This window comes from Cygnus atratus, chromosome 7 (assembly GCF_013377495.2).
Source record: "Cygnus atratus isolate AKBS03 ecotype Queensland, Australia chromosome 7, CAtr_DNAZoo_HiC_assembly, whole genome shotgun sequence".
NCBI classification, from domain to species: domain Eukaryota; kingdom Metazoa; phylum Chordata; class Aves; order Anseriformes; family Anatidae; genus Cygnus; species Cygnus atratus.
This window is the reverse complement of record NC_066368.1, coordinates 30,402,306-30,418,111: the sequence shown is the minus strand read 5'-3', so window position 1 is coordinate 30,418,111 and position 15,806 is coordinate 30,402,306. Positions and strand designations below refer to the sequence as shown.

General features: G+C 44.3%; 1 protein-coding gene across 9 annotated transcripts in view; it reads left to right on the top strand.

Moving 5' to 3' along the window:
• The first annotated feature begins 264 nt into the window (after positions 1 to 264).
• Positions 265 to 15,806, top strand: part of GRID1 (glutamate ionotropic receptor delta type subunit 1) — a 534,616-nt gene continuing 519,074 nt past the window's right edge. For 6 of the 9 annotated variants that reach the window (XM_035538088.2, XM_035538100.2, XM_035538138.2 and 3 more), the window contains exons 1-2: positions 369 to 685; positions 2,467 to 2,622. In XM_035538088.2, the coding sequence (XP_035393981.1) occupies positions 607 to 685; positions 2,467 to 2,622 (235 nt within the window). In that variant the 5' untranslated portion in view covers positions 369 to 606. Of the gene's footprint in view, positions 686 to 2,466; positions 2,623 to 15,806 lie in introns of all 9 variants that reach the window. The other 3 variants (XM_050711998.1, XM_035538109.2, XM_035538094.2) reach the window with 3 other exon arrangements.

Genomic DNA, 15,806 nt, shown 5'->3' with positions numbered 1-15,806 from the left:
CGGGACCGGCACCGGGGCAGGGCGCTGGGCATCCTCCGGGCGGCGGCCCCGCGGGACCGCCTCGCCCCCTCCTCTCCTCCGTGCGCCGGGAGCACCGCCACCGGGGCAGGCGCAGGGCGGCCCTTCCTCGGCGCCGGCTCCCCCCGGAGCCGCCCGGTGCCCGCTGCCCGCCGCCCGCCGCCGCCGCTTTGCCGTGCCCCGGCGGCCCCGAGCTCCGCAGTCACGTGGCGCGGGGGGCGGGCGGCGGCGGCGGCGGGGGGGGCGCTCCGCAGTTCGCGGGCTGCCGGCGCCCCGGCACACACACACCGAGCGCTGGAGGCTCCGGCGCGCCGCCTGCCAACCCCGGATCTACCGCCGTGCGTTTTTTTTGGCCCCCGTTTTTTTTTTTTTTCTTTCTTTCTTCCCTCCTCTTTCCCCATCACCCGTTTTCCTCAGTCTTGGAAAATCCTCCGTGGGAATTTGGGATTTTTTTTTTTTCCTAGGCGGGTGTCAGGGCATCTTCCCCCCCCGCCGCCTCGCTCCACCTGCCCTTGCTCGTTTTCTCTTCTTTTCCCCCGTCTGCCTCGCCACCAAACCCGGGCTGATGTGCTGTGCGAGAGGCTGGAAATGGAAGTGTTGATGCTCTGGCTTTTCCCCTGGATATTTCAGTGCGTTTCGGTGCGGGCGGACTCCATCATCCACATCGGTAAGACAGGGAGCGCAGGCGGTGGGAAAAGAGGGACGCGGCAGATAAATAAACGGAGGCGTCGCCTCGTTGCACCGCTGGAACGCGACGGGCAGCGGCTGAGCCCAACTCCGCGGAGAGACCGGAGGAGGGAGGGGGGAAAGACAGCCGAATCCCCCCGATTGCAAAGTTAGGGGCGAAATGCGGGCTGTGCCGGGCCGGGCCGGGCCGGGCTGCGGGGCGGGGACCGCCGGGGCCGCCGCTGCGGTCTCCCATGTGGCCGGAGAGCCCCGTGCCCGGACCTGTTTACGTGGGGAAGGCTTTCTGCTCCCCCGCCGCATCCCCGCCGCCGAAAACAGCCAGCCGGCCCCAAAAGCGGGCAGGAGGAAGGCATCGTCTGAACGTGCTCGCAGGGAAAACTTTCGGGGAGATGATCCCTCGGCTCGCATCCCCTGTCATAGCAGGTGTCAGCCGAGCCGGAATGCGGGGGGAGAACTTGGCTGGGAAAGGGTTAGAGGCGAGGTTTGCAGCGGCTCCGTGCGTGTCTGTGTCTGTGCGCGCAACTGTTGGGGTCTGAAGAAGAGCTCCTTAAAACCCCCGGGCAGCAGGAAGGCTGGATCGGCGGTGGGAGGAAGAGAGAGGGGTGAAGAAGAGGCGAAGGGAAGGCTGCTGTGAACTTTTATGGCTTCTGGGAGCGAGGCACGGTAATGTCCGCGGGAAGGCTGGCAAGCAGAGGCGAGGCTCTGCAGTCACCTTTTGGCTGGCGTTGAAAGGTACCGGCAGGAAGGAGATGAGGCTGGTTAGGGGCGGAGAGGGGGGAGAGCATCACTTGTGGAAGACTATGATAGAGGAGGAGACGGGAGAACGGCCGGGGAAGGAAAAGCCGTCATTCCACCAGCCCTTTAGGGAGGGTGGGAGAATTAAAAAAAAAAAAAAATAAAAAAAATAAAGGAAGAAAGGAGGAGGGGGCCGGGCCGGGAGCGGTCCTGGCGAGGGATGCTCCGCGGGGACGGGCGGGGAGTCCCGGGGCGGGGAAGGGGCGACTGGGAGCGGCCCCGTAAGGCCGTTACCGGCGGGCAGCGGTCCCGGTGCCGGCGGAGGAGGCTCCGGTCTGCGCCTCTCGCCTCGGGAGCCCGGGGGCGCAGCCCAAGCAGACGGCATTGCGGAGCCATTAGGCAGCAAGGGGCAGCCCCGGCCGCAGCCGGGGGACTCCGGCGCCGGGGCGCCCCCCCGGGGTTGGGAAGAGCCCCGGGGAAGCGCCGAGTCCAGGCAGAGGCGGTCCCCGCGGCTCTGCACCTCGGCCCCGCTTCTCCCGCGGGGCACGTTGTCACCGCAGCTTCCCCCCCGCGCAAACTTCAGCGGCCCGGGCACGCAGGGCGTGAATCAGCAGCGCTGCCCCAGCCGGGGACAGCGCGTTTTGCTCCCGCTGCCAGCCCCGCAGGTCTGCCGCCGCTCCGCAGGGCAGGGCGGCAGGGCCGGTGCGTGCACACACCCGCTCGGCAGACGGGGCATCTTACATAACGCCTATCGCCAGCTGCTTCCGCGCTAACTGCATAGGCAGGACGGCCAAATGGCAGCTTGCAGGTTACGGGACGCAAAGCCCGTCTTCGCCTTCGCGTGGGCGCGACCCTCTGAATACCAGCGCTGCCCGCAGGCAGCAGGCGGGGGGCAGAAAGTTGGTCTCAATCCCAGGGCCGCCCCCCTGCCGTCGGTGCGGGTCCCGAGCCCCCTGCCCGGCCCGACGGGGGGCTCCGGGGCGGCGGGCAGTGCCCTCACTGCCTCTGCCTCCTTCCTCCCCGCAGGTGCCATTTTTGAAGGCAATGCTGCCAAGGACGACGAGGTGTTCAAGCAGGCGGTGTCGGATCTGAACCTCAATGACGACATCCTCCAGAGCGAGAAGATCACCTACTCCATCAAGCTCATCGAGGCCAACAACCCCTTCCATGCGGTGCAGGAAGGTGAGCCCCGGGCGGCACCCGCCCGTGCGCGGGGAGCGAGTCTCGGCGCCGCCGGCAGCCCCGGCCCGCTCCTGGCGCTCGCCTGGAAACTTTTCTTCCGTCGGGGGTCGGCGCTGTCTTACAAGGAAACGGGAGGGATGGCGTGGTGCTGCGGCGCCATGCCGTGCCGTGCCGTGCCGTGCCGTGCCGGGGCAGCCGGGCTGGGGGGGGCAGCCGCGGAGGATCCGGCGGGGCCGGGGGCTCCGTGTCGCTTCCGAGCCCGCAAGAGCCCCTGCCCTCCGTAGCCGAGGGACAAAAGCCGGGCAGGGCCGGGCAGAGGAGCGGCTCGGCCCGGCGGGGGGCTCCCGAGGGGCCGTGGGGACGGCGGCGGGGTCTCCCTCCCTGGGGAAGCAGAGGCCGGCGCTTCCCGAGAGAGGAGCTCCCCGCCGGGGGGCGAGGGGAGGCCGGGGTAGCCAAGTCGCCGGCTGAAAACCTGCCAGAGTTTACAAGATCTGACAAGTAGCAACGTAGGTAAATCATTTCGATTAGATTTTTTTTTCTCTCCTCTTCCAAAGGGAAACGTTTAAATTAATCAGCTTGCCTTTACAAATAAGACTTGAAAAATATATTATTTGTGATTTAATGAAGCCAAGGTTAATTATGGCCTATGTTATTTCAGAAGCTGCATTTTTCAGTAGTAATTATTCTAGAAACAGAGAGCTATTTATATACCCAGACTAGAATATTTAAAAAAATGATTCATCGCCAGCCTTGCCCTTACTTTTGCAGAGCACAGAGTGAATGTTTCCCTTATGAAAATTTGCATTAATCCATATGTATTTATATGTAAGTTGTGTACATGCAAATTATGGATACAAAATTACACCAAATGTTAATTTTCATGAACTCCAAACAAATTCTTCTGCTATATTCTTTCCCCCGGTTAGGTGCTACTTAATACGCACATTCAGGAGAAACAGCAATATTTACCTTTTCATGGGCCCGATCCCATTAACAATGGGATTCCTCCTAGTGCTCTGAAAGCTTTGCAAGGAGGTATGAAAAACAAGCTTTATGAAAATGGAAGAAGGGGGCTTTAAAACAAAACCCCGCCCACACAGTCACACACCAGAGGAAAATAAAAATCTCTAAATAATGGTGGAGTTGATTTATTGGCAAAGATTAACTCAGAACAATTTCATCTTCCTACACATGCAAAAGCTCAGTGTCCTGTATTGGAGCTTATTCAAATTCATGAAAGTGACAGCAGTTGGCTGGCTGAATGATTGCTTTCAACAATGTCTCTTCTCAGAAGCAAAACTTTATAAAACTATTCTGAGTGCCCTGGGATCTGAGCTGACATTCTCGTGGACAGAGTCCCTTTGCTCAGTTTTGTTGAGCAGGAGGGAACAGTCAACTGGAGGATTCTTCTTGATCTCGTAGGATTTTGTTGTTGTTGCTGTTGCTCTGTTTTGCTATTCTTGAATATTGCATTTAAGAAGACTACCTTCAAAGCAGAAAATCTGTGTTGAAAATCCGTGCTGAAGCCACAGAAAGGATTCTGGCCAGCTTTTTAATCTATTTGATACAGAGTATTTGTGCTACCTGAATATATGTAAATAAAGATGTTTCCTCCTACCCTTTCCAAGATGCTCTTTCAGGGCTCATGTGTCCGTTGCATTTAGAATTGCTCTTTGATGATGTGATCACATGCTGGAGAATTAAGGAAGTGATTGATGAATGCTCACAGTTCCAAAGAGAAATTGTCCTCCGTCACTACTTCATTAAGGCATATCAAGGTGTCTTCTTTTGGGAGGGCTACGGAATGATCCTATCTGCGAGTAAACACCTTGTCACTGTGGGCTGTGGGAGAGCTAAGAGAAGAGTGTCAGCCTTTGCTCAATTTCGTGGCTTGCTTTGTCAGTTTGGGTCTGGTCTCTCTCTCTCTCTCTCTCTCTCTCTCTCTCTCTGTGTTTCTCTCTTTCTCTCTCTCTTTAAGATTTGATTTCCTACTTTTGAAACTGTTATACAACATGCTGACAGAATGATACATGGGACATAGGAGTTGCTGGGCTATTCTTACCGTGCAAAGTTGCTCTGCTGAGTGTTACTTGGCGTCATTCTGACTATTCAGAATCTCATTGTATCTCACTGTACCGGTGCCCTGCTCATTTTGGTAGAATATTGCAGAGAGCAGTCGAAATATCCTGGAGCAAATCCTCTGCCCACACTGCTTGCAGAATGTTGCTGCTGCTACATAAAATGCCCTGACATCCACATTATTCTTCTGCGGTCTTTCTAAGCAGTGCCATGGAAATCAATGTTGCAAGCATTAGTTTCATAGCGATGGAACTTCTTATAGTAAAAAACAAACTAGAAATAAAAATAGACTGCTGTGACACTACTGCCAGAATAGTGCACACAATCAATCAAACCACAAATATTGTTTTTATTTGAATCATCTTTTACACAATTTTATGAAAGGACAGTGTGAATTATTCCTTAAGCCCTTTTTAAAGAGCGCTGCAAGCCAAGGACCTTCGTTTCAATGATACTGTGCTGGTGAAATTACGGAAAGTCATTTTTCCATGTAACAAGGTCTATTACACAGTAATAAGACTTTAGTTATTGATGGTGATGGTTATTAGCACGTGTTTGACTTGACTTTCCTTGTGCAGTCGGAGAATTTCTGCGTGGGTAGGAAGCATGGAAAAGCAGTACCTGTTGGGTTTTCTCAGTAGGAGCCGTGCACTTGCGGAACTGAAGGCCAAACAGAAATTAATTTGCCTTTTGTAAATGGAATAGTTTTCGGTGATGGAAGGTGCAGTGAAATGTTGTAGGATTTTGAATATAAGGGCTCTAGGGACTTTGCTGTAGAGAGAGGAGGGCACTATTCTGATAGTTTCTGATGACTGCAGTAGGGAAATAAAATCAGAGGCCCTTTTTCTTCAAAGACTTGGTGGGCGCTCATGATAATAATGGTTGTGTAGGGTACCAGAGAATAATAATTAGCAAAAATTGTAATTGTGTTCCATTTTTGTCTTTTATTTCACCATACATTGCAGAAAAAAAATCCAGTTGTGCTGATAGGTAAAAAGATTATTTTGGCCCCATCAAACTCATGTTCTATAGCAGAGTGTGGCAAGTGTATGGAAGGAATTCCAGAGGCAAGGGACGTAACAGTAAAGAACAGACAGACTCTGGTGTATACATAAAATTGGACTTTGTTGTCTGTTTGTGCTTATGAGCAGTTGTTGCATTTTGTCTTATATTGCTTTTATGCATATGGCAATTACTGGAGGGATAAATTTTTTTTTTTCACTGGCTATCACAAGAGAAAATATACATGGGGAATCATTGTTCTTTTCATACAATTTTAAGGAAATCAGCCGAAATCACAAACGTGATCTTAGATTATATCCTAGCTTCCAAAGGAGCTATGTGCTCAGTTTCCAATGATGGGAAGGGAAGTAGTAAGTGCTTGTTTGCGTGTGTTGTGTATTTAACCTAGTAGTGTGGTAACCTTTTTGTGATTCAAGCATTCAAATGAGCTCAAAGGTATGAGAAACACTTCAGAGCTTTTGGTTCAAATTGGGATTTTTGAGCCTGCAATTGGTGTTGAAAAGTGACTTTGCGTGTGACATATGGGTGGCAAACAAGTTTCCAGCTGGTCTTGAAAACGTGGTGGTATGTTTAAACTAAAAACCAAACAAGTCTAGTGTGTAAGCTTTTAAGATGTCACTTTTGAAGGGCGAATAGTCAGCAGTAGGTCAAAACTGGGGCACAGGAAAGCTAGTACTTAACTTTCTTAGTGCTCTTTGGAGAAGGAGATCCAAGGGAAATAGTAATTCAGAAACTGTTTAAAACCCTGTTTCTCAGTGAATGATGCTTACACATCTATGGCGCTTTCCTGGAGCTGAAACTTGCTGTTCTCTCTGCATAGCAATTTCAAATGAATTGTTTCTAATTTGAGCAGCCTTGTATGTATGCTTGTTGATGTTAAAAAGCTGTCAGCTCTGGAAACCAGAACAAATTTGGAAAATCAGAATGTGATTTGAGAGCAAGAATGGTGTTCCATAAATGGGTTTATTGTCAATCCCATGTATGCTGCTGGGTTTTCAGAGCAACTCAGAGTTGCAGATTTTTTGGATGTCTCTTGTACACCATTGAGTGAATCTGATCTCTTATCATAGTGTATAGGACTCAGGAATGATATGTGCTTGGCAGAGTTCTTGAACTATCTTGGCTCAGCGCATATATTTCAAGTTACTACCACAGTTGCTTTCTAACAGTTCTATTTGTTGAGAAGGCATAAGCTGATCAGAGTGGGGATAAGTAAGGTGAACGAGACAACTGGAGAATGGGGCTTGTTGGCTCCATTGCTATTCTTGCATTTATTTGCCTGGCTAAAATCCCAAGCAGAGCTGTACTTGTCATATGTGTATTGCCTGGTAGTAGGGAACCGCGGAGGAGCAGAGTAACTGTATACTTACATGTGTGCACATATATTGGGATTTTTGCACATAGCTCATTTTGCAAATACGAGACTTAATTCAGGTGTAGTGCAGGTGACCCAGACTGGAACCCAAAGGCAGGTCGGAAGTTGTGTCCTGATTTTAGTGAAATATAGAGTTCAGGCTTCAATTAAAGGGCTGTTTTCTCTGCTGGGAGGATTTAAACTTGAGTGGCTATTAAATATAGAAGAGGAAGACCTCTTTTCACAGCCGCTGTGAGAAGATAGCCATCAGTCATGGTGATAACACTCCCCTTGCCCTTGGGTGAGCCCAGATCCAGCCCTTTTTAAAGCTGTGTCGAGTAGGTGTTTGTGTAAATGCAGGGCAAGGCATTTTGTTTGGCTGAGCTAGGGTTTCACATGACCCAGCAGTGAAGGCTGTAGTTTATAGAGTCAGGATGTTTTAATACCAGAATGGAAGAGTACAGAGAAAAAGGAAAACATAACAAATACAAACAGAAAAAAATCTGGTAAAAAATAATAAAATATTACATATAGAATTATTACTACTCTTATTTTATTTTAATCCATGATTTATTGATTGACTGCATTGAATTGGGGAATTTGTTACCTAGCTAGAAGAAGTATCATAGGTTGGACCTACATTTTAAACATAAAACATAAAAATAAGTTCTCTTTTGACCAGAATAACAAAGGAATGGTTTATATCAATATACTGCCTATTAATTTTTCCTCCCATGGTTTCTCTCAAGTCCTTCACTGTCACATAACGTTACCTTTGTCTGCTCTTCTTCCACAGCTTGCTTGAACACAGATTTCACACTGTTTTCATCAGGACATGGTGTCTTGTTTAGAAGTTTTTGGCAGTTGAACTCTGATCTCTCCAGAAAGAACATATTGTTACATACATTTTTTTTCTAGTTTTAATCTGAGCTTTCAACACTTTTCGAAAACCACCCAGGAAGAGTTTATGTAAGGGATCCCTCCCCTGGTCAGGGAGGCCTTGCTGTGTAACTACACATTTTTTCTACTAGTCTGCTGCAGTTAAAAGCTGTTGCTCAGAGGGGTGAATGAGCTTAACAGTTTTACCTCCTTGTGCCCTTTGAGACCAAACCAAGACTTGTTAAGGACTGCCACAGTGAAGACATCTGTGACACTGTTATATCATTGTGCTTGTGTTTTTATGCTCTGTAGTTGCATGGCTCAGTGTGTTATGAGCCAGGGTGTTTCAGAGAGTTAAAATCCCAGCAAATTAAAATGTCTGTCTCTTCCGATTCTTGTGGTTTTGTTATGCTGAAAGCAGGAACCTGCAGATATCTTCTGTAGGAAGGAAAGAAGCCAATAGCCCATAAAGGAGTCCATTTGGTGCTGAGGATGTAGGCAAGCTGTTGGCAAACATCCAAATATGCATTTGTTTTGTTGTTTCTTTCCGCATGTTACTCAGGTTCTGGTCAGAGTTTAACTGCAGGTACAAAATATTTTGTACTTTTGGGAGGCATTGCCTCTGAAATGCATCCCTGCTATTGCTTTTTTTTCTTTTTTTTTCCTTTTTTCCTCCCTTCACTGGGATGTAAGGAGATTAATTCCATCGCAGCCATATTCTCTGCTTTTGGAGAGGTTCACATTATTTTGGGCTGGGTCTGAGCTGCCTGGCAAGCAAGCTCCAGACAGTGCCCTACATAGGAGTGCAGCAGGTGGTGAGGGGTCAGGGGATGAAGGAGGAGCTGTGTTTCCCAGCTTAGCATCTCAAGGTAGAAAGAGGAATGGGTGTCGTGGAAACAGTGGCAGTGTGGGTGGGACACGTTCTGAGCCCAGGGTCTTGCCCCAGAAGTGATGGAGGGGTGCAGGGCTCAGGTCCCAGACGCTTCCTGCTGTGGGATGGCAGGATGTCTTGGGTGGCTGTGTGCTTTGCAATGGAAGGGGTTTAATTTTGTCTGAAATATCATTTTACTACCTCCCTCTGCATAGCTGTCTAAGCTCATTTTTTCTCTCTCTCTAATATGCAGACTAGCTAACACCTTTATTTCCACAACACGTGTGGGCCACCCATCTATTTCAGGGTTTTGTGCAAAAGAGCAGCTGCAGGTTAGGCGACAATTCTTTTTCAGTACCTAATGGTTTTCCCCACTGATCCTGCTGCCAATCCTGCTCATTTATCAAGGAGCTGCAGTTGGGTTTCTTATTCTAGGATTTCATTATAGAAAATATGCTACATCATTAACTTGCATGCTAGAAATTATCCCAAAAGATCAGAAATAAGCAGTGTTCATAAAAATATTAGCACATGTATTTCAGGGTTAAGGATTTTCTTTTTCTGTGTTCTTTTTTTTTTTTTTTTCTTGAAGAAAATAATTTTTGGAGTGCTTTTGTTTGTCTGAAGCAGATTTTCTCAGTTATTATTGTGGAGGAGGATCTGGAAATGTGAAATGAGTATACAAAACTGCCTCAGCCTGATCTAGTTAAAATAATGGGTAAAGAAAATTATCCTAAATTGTGAAATATAAGCAGTATATATGCATGCATATATATCTGTGCAAATAATCTAATTGCTAGACTTAACTGTAATGTGTCCAGCAGGGAATACACCTTAATCTTTTCTAGGTTCAGAGTCTTCCAGATACAGATGATTAGAGGACTGACTAATTATTACATTTTGAATTGTGTCTTAATCCTAGCAGAATGAAATCAATGTATTATTTTGATGTGATTTATCATGGTGTGGTGGAACCATACAATGAAAAGAGTTAAAACTACAGATTGTTTGAACAGAGGGGGTATTATCATGTTTATTAAAAATGTTTGTGGCTTACCATAGTTATTTACTGGAAGGAAAATAAAGCGTAGTTATACAACTACAATAGTGCCTGAATGTAAGACTTCAGCACAGTAAGACTGTGGATGAAATAGTTTCTTCCGATTGAACTTTTCGCCATCTCAGAGAAACCACAGTCAAACTCTTCCTTGTTTTTTAGGCAAAGATCAGAATGTTTTTCCCACTTTTATTCATAATAACTTCCCTCAGAGGGGAATTCCTGCTGTGTCTTTATTTGTCACTGTCATCTGTTGCTTAGAGGTGTTTTTTGAATTTGCCCCTCAGAAAAAAATTACTTAGAATGCATTGGTGGAATCATACTGCTGTTCATACTGCTGTGTAGGTCTTATAATTATATGACATTAAGCTTTTTTTTTTTTTTTTCTTTTTTTTTAACATCTGTCTTTATCTGGAAGTGCCTTGCCAGAATGGAAATGGCCCACAAAGCTGTTGCTTTTCTGGAAAGAAATTTTTCCATAATTTACAGACATTTGAGTTCATGCTTTGGCCTGGCTTGAAAAATGGCTCACATGTTCAGTTATGCATTTTGACATATTTTTTTTTTGGATATACTGGAGTTTGCAGTGATTCTTCTTACATGAAGAAATGCTGTGTGGTTCTTCCCATTTGTAAACCTGCTGAAAAAAAACAGATCTGAAGCTGAGGGATGAAGCATTTTACGTACAGGGCACATCCAAGACATGCAGGCTACTGTACACAAAGGTGTGTTAGTTCTGAAGTTAAAATCTAGGTGCCAACCTGAAAATCCTTTCTATTGCACTCTTTGCTGAGGATGGGTCCAGCTACCACTGATCCTTGGTGTAGCTCTTGAATTGTTAGGGTTCTACTCCATGACAAATTTGCAGTGAGACTGTTATATAGCATACAACATTTTGAGATCTCCATTTTATATCATATATAGATCTGTAGTCCTTTCAGAAGCAGATAATAATGATATGCTAATATGCCAAGATGTCTTTCATTTACATAACATTAAGGCAATAAATATCTAAAATGAGAAATATGTTGAAAAGGTTTCTTTTATGTTTTTCCTAATAGCTTGCATTTAGTTGTAATTTGGAGACCTGCTAGCTGTGCTTGAAACTGTTCAGGTTGGTGGTGGGCTTGAAGTGCTTTTTATAGCCTGAAAGGTTTGTATTATCAGAAAAAGTCTGTCTGTACAAGCCCTGCTGATGTTAAGTTCCTTTCTTTTGATCCCCTTGTGGCATCTTGGTTCCTGTCCATTATTTTTTTCTCCTTTTGCCTATTTTATTATATATTCAGATATGCAGTAAGAATTAATATTGGAAAGCACTAACAGCTCACATTTAAAGGTAAGGAGAACCAAGAGGCATTAATTTCAAGTGGTATTTGGCTACATTAAAACACACAGCGGGGTTTCTACTGCTTGACCTTACTGAGAACCATTCCCCTAGCAACCTTTCATAAAGGGAGTAAAAGGACAGTAAGAAAACACTTTTTTCCTTATATTCAACAGAATAATATCTAAGCAATGACTTGCTCACTTAAAAATAAAACAAACTTAAACCAAAAAAACTCTTGGTCCAAGCTCCCATTATGTATCCTGTTTCTCAGTTCAACCATTTAGTCCTCTGTTTTTTAATTTACTTACCTGAGTCTTTGAGATTTTAACTAGTAGCAGTGCTGATAGATTACTTTCAGTATCCTCAAAATCACATTGACAATCTGTCTTGTTCTTATTTAGAAAGTGAATAAAAGGATTTTCCATGTAAGTGAATGTTTGTAAAGTTAATGAGAATTGTTTTTGTCAGCAGGTAAATGACTCTCCTCTATACCATTACTTGATAGGAAATACCAGTTATTTGCTGCTTGGTTATACTTTCAAAGTAGAAATTGAATAATGATATAGAGCAGCATTTACATTGCTCTTTGTTTTTGTAACCTCTCAGCTCCTGGATAAAAGTAAAACTTGGTTTGGGGGAAGATGGAATTGGTTTTTGGGAGACAGAGACTCTCGGTGTCTTTTTGGTGTTTGCAAAACTTTGGCTTATTTTTTCTTTATTTAAAAAATGCTTTAGAACTCTAAGGGAGGCTATGCTACAAAACAAACATTGTTTTGTATGGAATATTAGCAGTATTTTAATCCAAAGACCAATGTTTTCCCCATTTTCTATGCTCTTGAGGATATTTCCTACTTGAGGAATGAGATCAGTCACCTGAGAGACAGAGGAAAGGACTTTAGGATGCGGTGTGTGCAAGGGTCAAAACACAGAGGACTAGGATATTGAAGTGTGCAAGAAAAAAAAAAAGGAAAAACCCAATTACCTGCTTAAAGTTTATTTCTTTTTATTGAAACTTTATTTTTCTTTTCTTTCATCTTGCTTCTGTCTGTCTGAAATACTTTAGTCACACTGGAAGTACCAATGTTTTTGATATAGGTTGGATTAATAATGTAACCCAAAGAAAAAGCTTGCTCTCCCTCTGGTCTTAGCAAGATGCTTGCACAAGAATGGATCTGGATTTTTAGAGAAGCTGGAGAAGGGCAGGGGTGCTACCCTGTTAGCCAGTAATCAGCCTGCAGAGGCAGGCATTTCCCTTCCTGAGAGAAGAAAAGGCGTTTCCAAAGCATGCTCACAGGGCAAAATGAGGAAGGATATTGTCCAGCAGAAGTTCAGGTCAACTGAATCTCTGCTTTTAGAAAGTCACCTGCCCAGGGCTGCTTGAAGTGACAGTGCCTGTAAGTAGATTAAAGTGTCGTACAACCCACGTGAAAAGTAATTTCACATTTCAGCTATACCACATTTTTTTCTTAAAAAAAAAAAAAAAAAAAAAGTAAGGGACTGTGTATGCTAACTCTGGGGGAGCACTTGGAAGGAACATCTTGCAGCGAAGCTTTTAGAAAGGCAGTATCCTCAGCCACAAGTTAGAATACCCGTTAAATGTGTTACAGTGCTTTGGCAGCCGGTGGGGTCTTGCCTTGCCTCTGGACGGGTGCTCACAAAGTCAGTTGTGGAGGCAAGCAGAAGCGCTGTTGTCAACCATGATTAGAGCCAGCCTTCTCAAAGCAGGTGGCTGCAGTCATCTTCCCTTCTCTGCCCGTGGCAGTGGCGCTGTTGTGGCAAGATTGGTTCACAAATGGGTTTCAAAAGGCTTAACGCCTTGTCATGTGCTGAGGACAGCTTGCATTTTTGTGACCGTGGTGTGCCCTCTTTGCTTTTACACCGTTGATTAAAAATAAAACATTATGTCAGCTAAACCTCAGAGTCAACTAGGCAATGCAATGACTAGTGGAGCCTGATTCTTCTTGAATCAGATCTCCAACCCTAGTTCTCAAATTTTCATTAGATTTTTTTTTTTCTGTCTTCCATTAGAATTTTTATTTATGTATTTATTTATTTTTTACAATAAGCTAATACTTATCTCAGGAAGAGCTCTTCCTTTTGTCATCCATTTCATTTTTTCTTTGTGCCTTATTGCCAAGTTACATACTGTATAGTTGTTGCTGGTGTTTTTATAGTGTTTTTATAGTTTGGGTTTTTCACCCAAACTCCAGTTTCTCAAAGTCACCTAGCTGGTGAGGCATATACTTTCCTCTCTGTGTTTGTCCTTTTCAGAGCTGCCTTCTCACTTGCAGCCAACAGCGCCATGCCCTGTTTTGTATGGACAACAGCAGATTCATCATTCTAGTTCCTAGTGAGGTTTGTAAATGTAAACTCTTTCTCTGAATTCTGATGTCTTTTCTGTACCTGTCTTCTCTTGTATGGTAGCACATTGCTCCCCCCATACTTCCCTCTTCCCTGCCACTGCTCAATGCAATAGATTTTATCAACATGCCTTTTATGGTTTGCTGGATTATTCTATTTCCATTGCATTTTAATCATCTTGATGACAACATCTGTTGGCAGCAGTACACAGATGTTTTTCAGGGCATATTCTAAAGTTTGTAAATAGTTACTATATCTACATGAGAAAACTAAGGGTTTGTCTTTCCCATTTACGTTAAAAGAAGCAGAACTGCATTATGGAAATGAAGTGTGGGTCTATGGGAGACTTGCTGTCTTTCAGTGACTGCCAGGGGAAACCTTTAAGTTCCACACAGCTTCCTCTGTGTTACCTGCTGCAGAGAGCCCAGGGTCTGTATTACAGAATTATGTCTCTCAACCTGCTTTCACTGGTATGACATGTAATCTTCTTCTCTTTTTAATTTCATTTTTGATTTTAACCCTCAAAGTTGTGCTACTCTAACATCATAAGGGAGTGGAGAACACACATAAAAGAGAAGCCAGGGGTGCTCCTCGAGAACATCACAGTAACTCAAAAGAATGACAAAATAGCAAGAATGCAAAAAAGAAATTACAACAGTGGTCCATTATATTTGCTGTAGGGCATTCTGACAGTGCTGGCAGTTAACTGCATTCAGGTTAAAATGACAGTTTGGTCAAAAATTCTTCATAAAATACTAGTGAACTAGAAGGCAGATTGTGTATTGTTATAGTTTTGTGCCTTTTTGTTTTCTTTCTTGTGCTAATTGTCTTCAACGAGAGGTTGTCCTTTAGGCAGTTAAACAAGCAGAAAAGTCCCTTACAGGTATTTAAGAAATAAAGTTTGGTGATCAAAGACAGGAGTTCATGTCCTGCACTCATGGTGGCAATGGGGCTCCAAACTATATTTTGCTAATCTTGCTAATCAGTTTTTCATTGCCACCAGCCTGCAGGTGGCAATTATTTGTAAACCAGTCTTGTCTCTTGCCTAAGAAGTTATGGGCAGTTGTGCAGAGTCAGTGGTAGTGGTGCATGTTTGATAGGAAGCTGTATGAGTAAGGCTTGGAACAAGATGTGTTGATCGTGATGTTTTGGCTCTCTTTGAAATTTATTTTCTCAGAAAAACAAGAATTAACTGTTACTTAGGGTAATTAATAGAGAGAGATTATTTTGGATCTCTCTTTTGTATGTAAAAGGAGAAAATGTCCTTTAAAATGTTGTTCTTTTGGGTTTTCAAAGAAGTAAAGGTTATAGTCTGTAACTTGTGACAGATTTATAATGTATAAAGTTGGGTTTATTTTATTTTTTATTTATTTATTTATTTATTTATTTTTTCAGAAACAGCACTGCCAGTTGCCCAAGGGTGTAGTTTACCTTTGCACAAAACCTGTGCACAGAGTGTAAGTTAACTGTAAAATTCATACACTATAAAATGGCAGTGCATGAGACCAAAGAACTACTGTACAAGGCCTTGGAGAAAAGTATGTATCATATGCACAACACTTTACCTAGTCAAATTCAAGTTAAACTCACTCGCAACATGGTCAAGAGACAAGCAGGAAAAAGGCTTAGGCCTGCATTGCTCAGTTCACTTCCTGGGACAATTTGGTGAACTGACAAGGTAAGATGGATCTCTCTGAGGTTGAAGAAATAGGAAGAGTTTCTTCAAATGGAAAACAACATAGTGACAGCTGGAAAAGCCCTGTTGGGTCTGGTGTCCCTGGAAAGTGCCTTAAGGCAAAATAAAGGCTTGTGCCAATTTGCCATTTAAATAAAGATGTTTGTTTTTGGAAATTTGTTTGCAACTGTTTTGTTGGTGAGTTGTATTGTCCTTAGAAAATACAAACAAATACAAGGATTTAGAGAGTTCTGACTTTTAAAAATCTATCTCCATCTCTTCAGGGTTACTTCAAATATAACATTTGCAAATAGCTGGTCAGATTATCAGATTAACTGGGAAATAGTCATGGGTCCTAGGGCCTGTGGAAAATGCACTTTGAAACTTGGAATTTTAACTGGGATCTTCAAGGTTAGTGAGTTATTATAATGTTAGTAAAGTACTTGAAAATTGATAGAAAAGCTTATGATGCAGTTGATAAAATGCAGATTAGCTGAAGAAGCTGTTCTAAAGCTCAGATAAATTCACATGAGAGGAAATGAAACAACTTCTTAACAA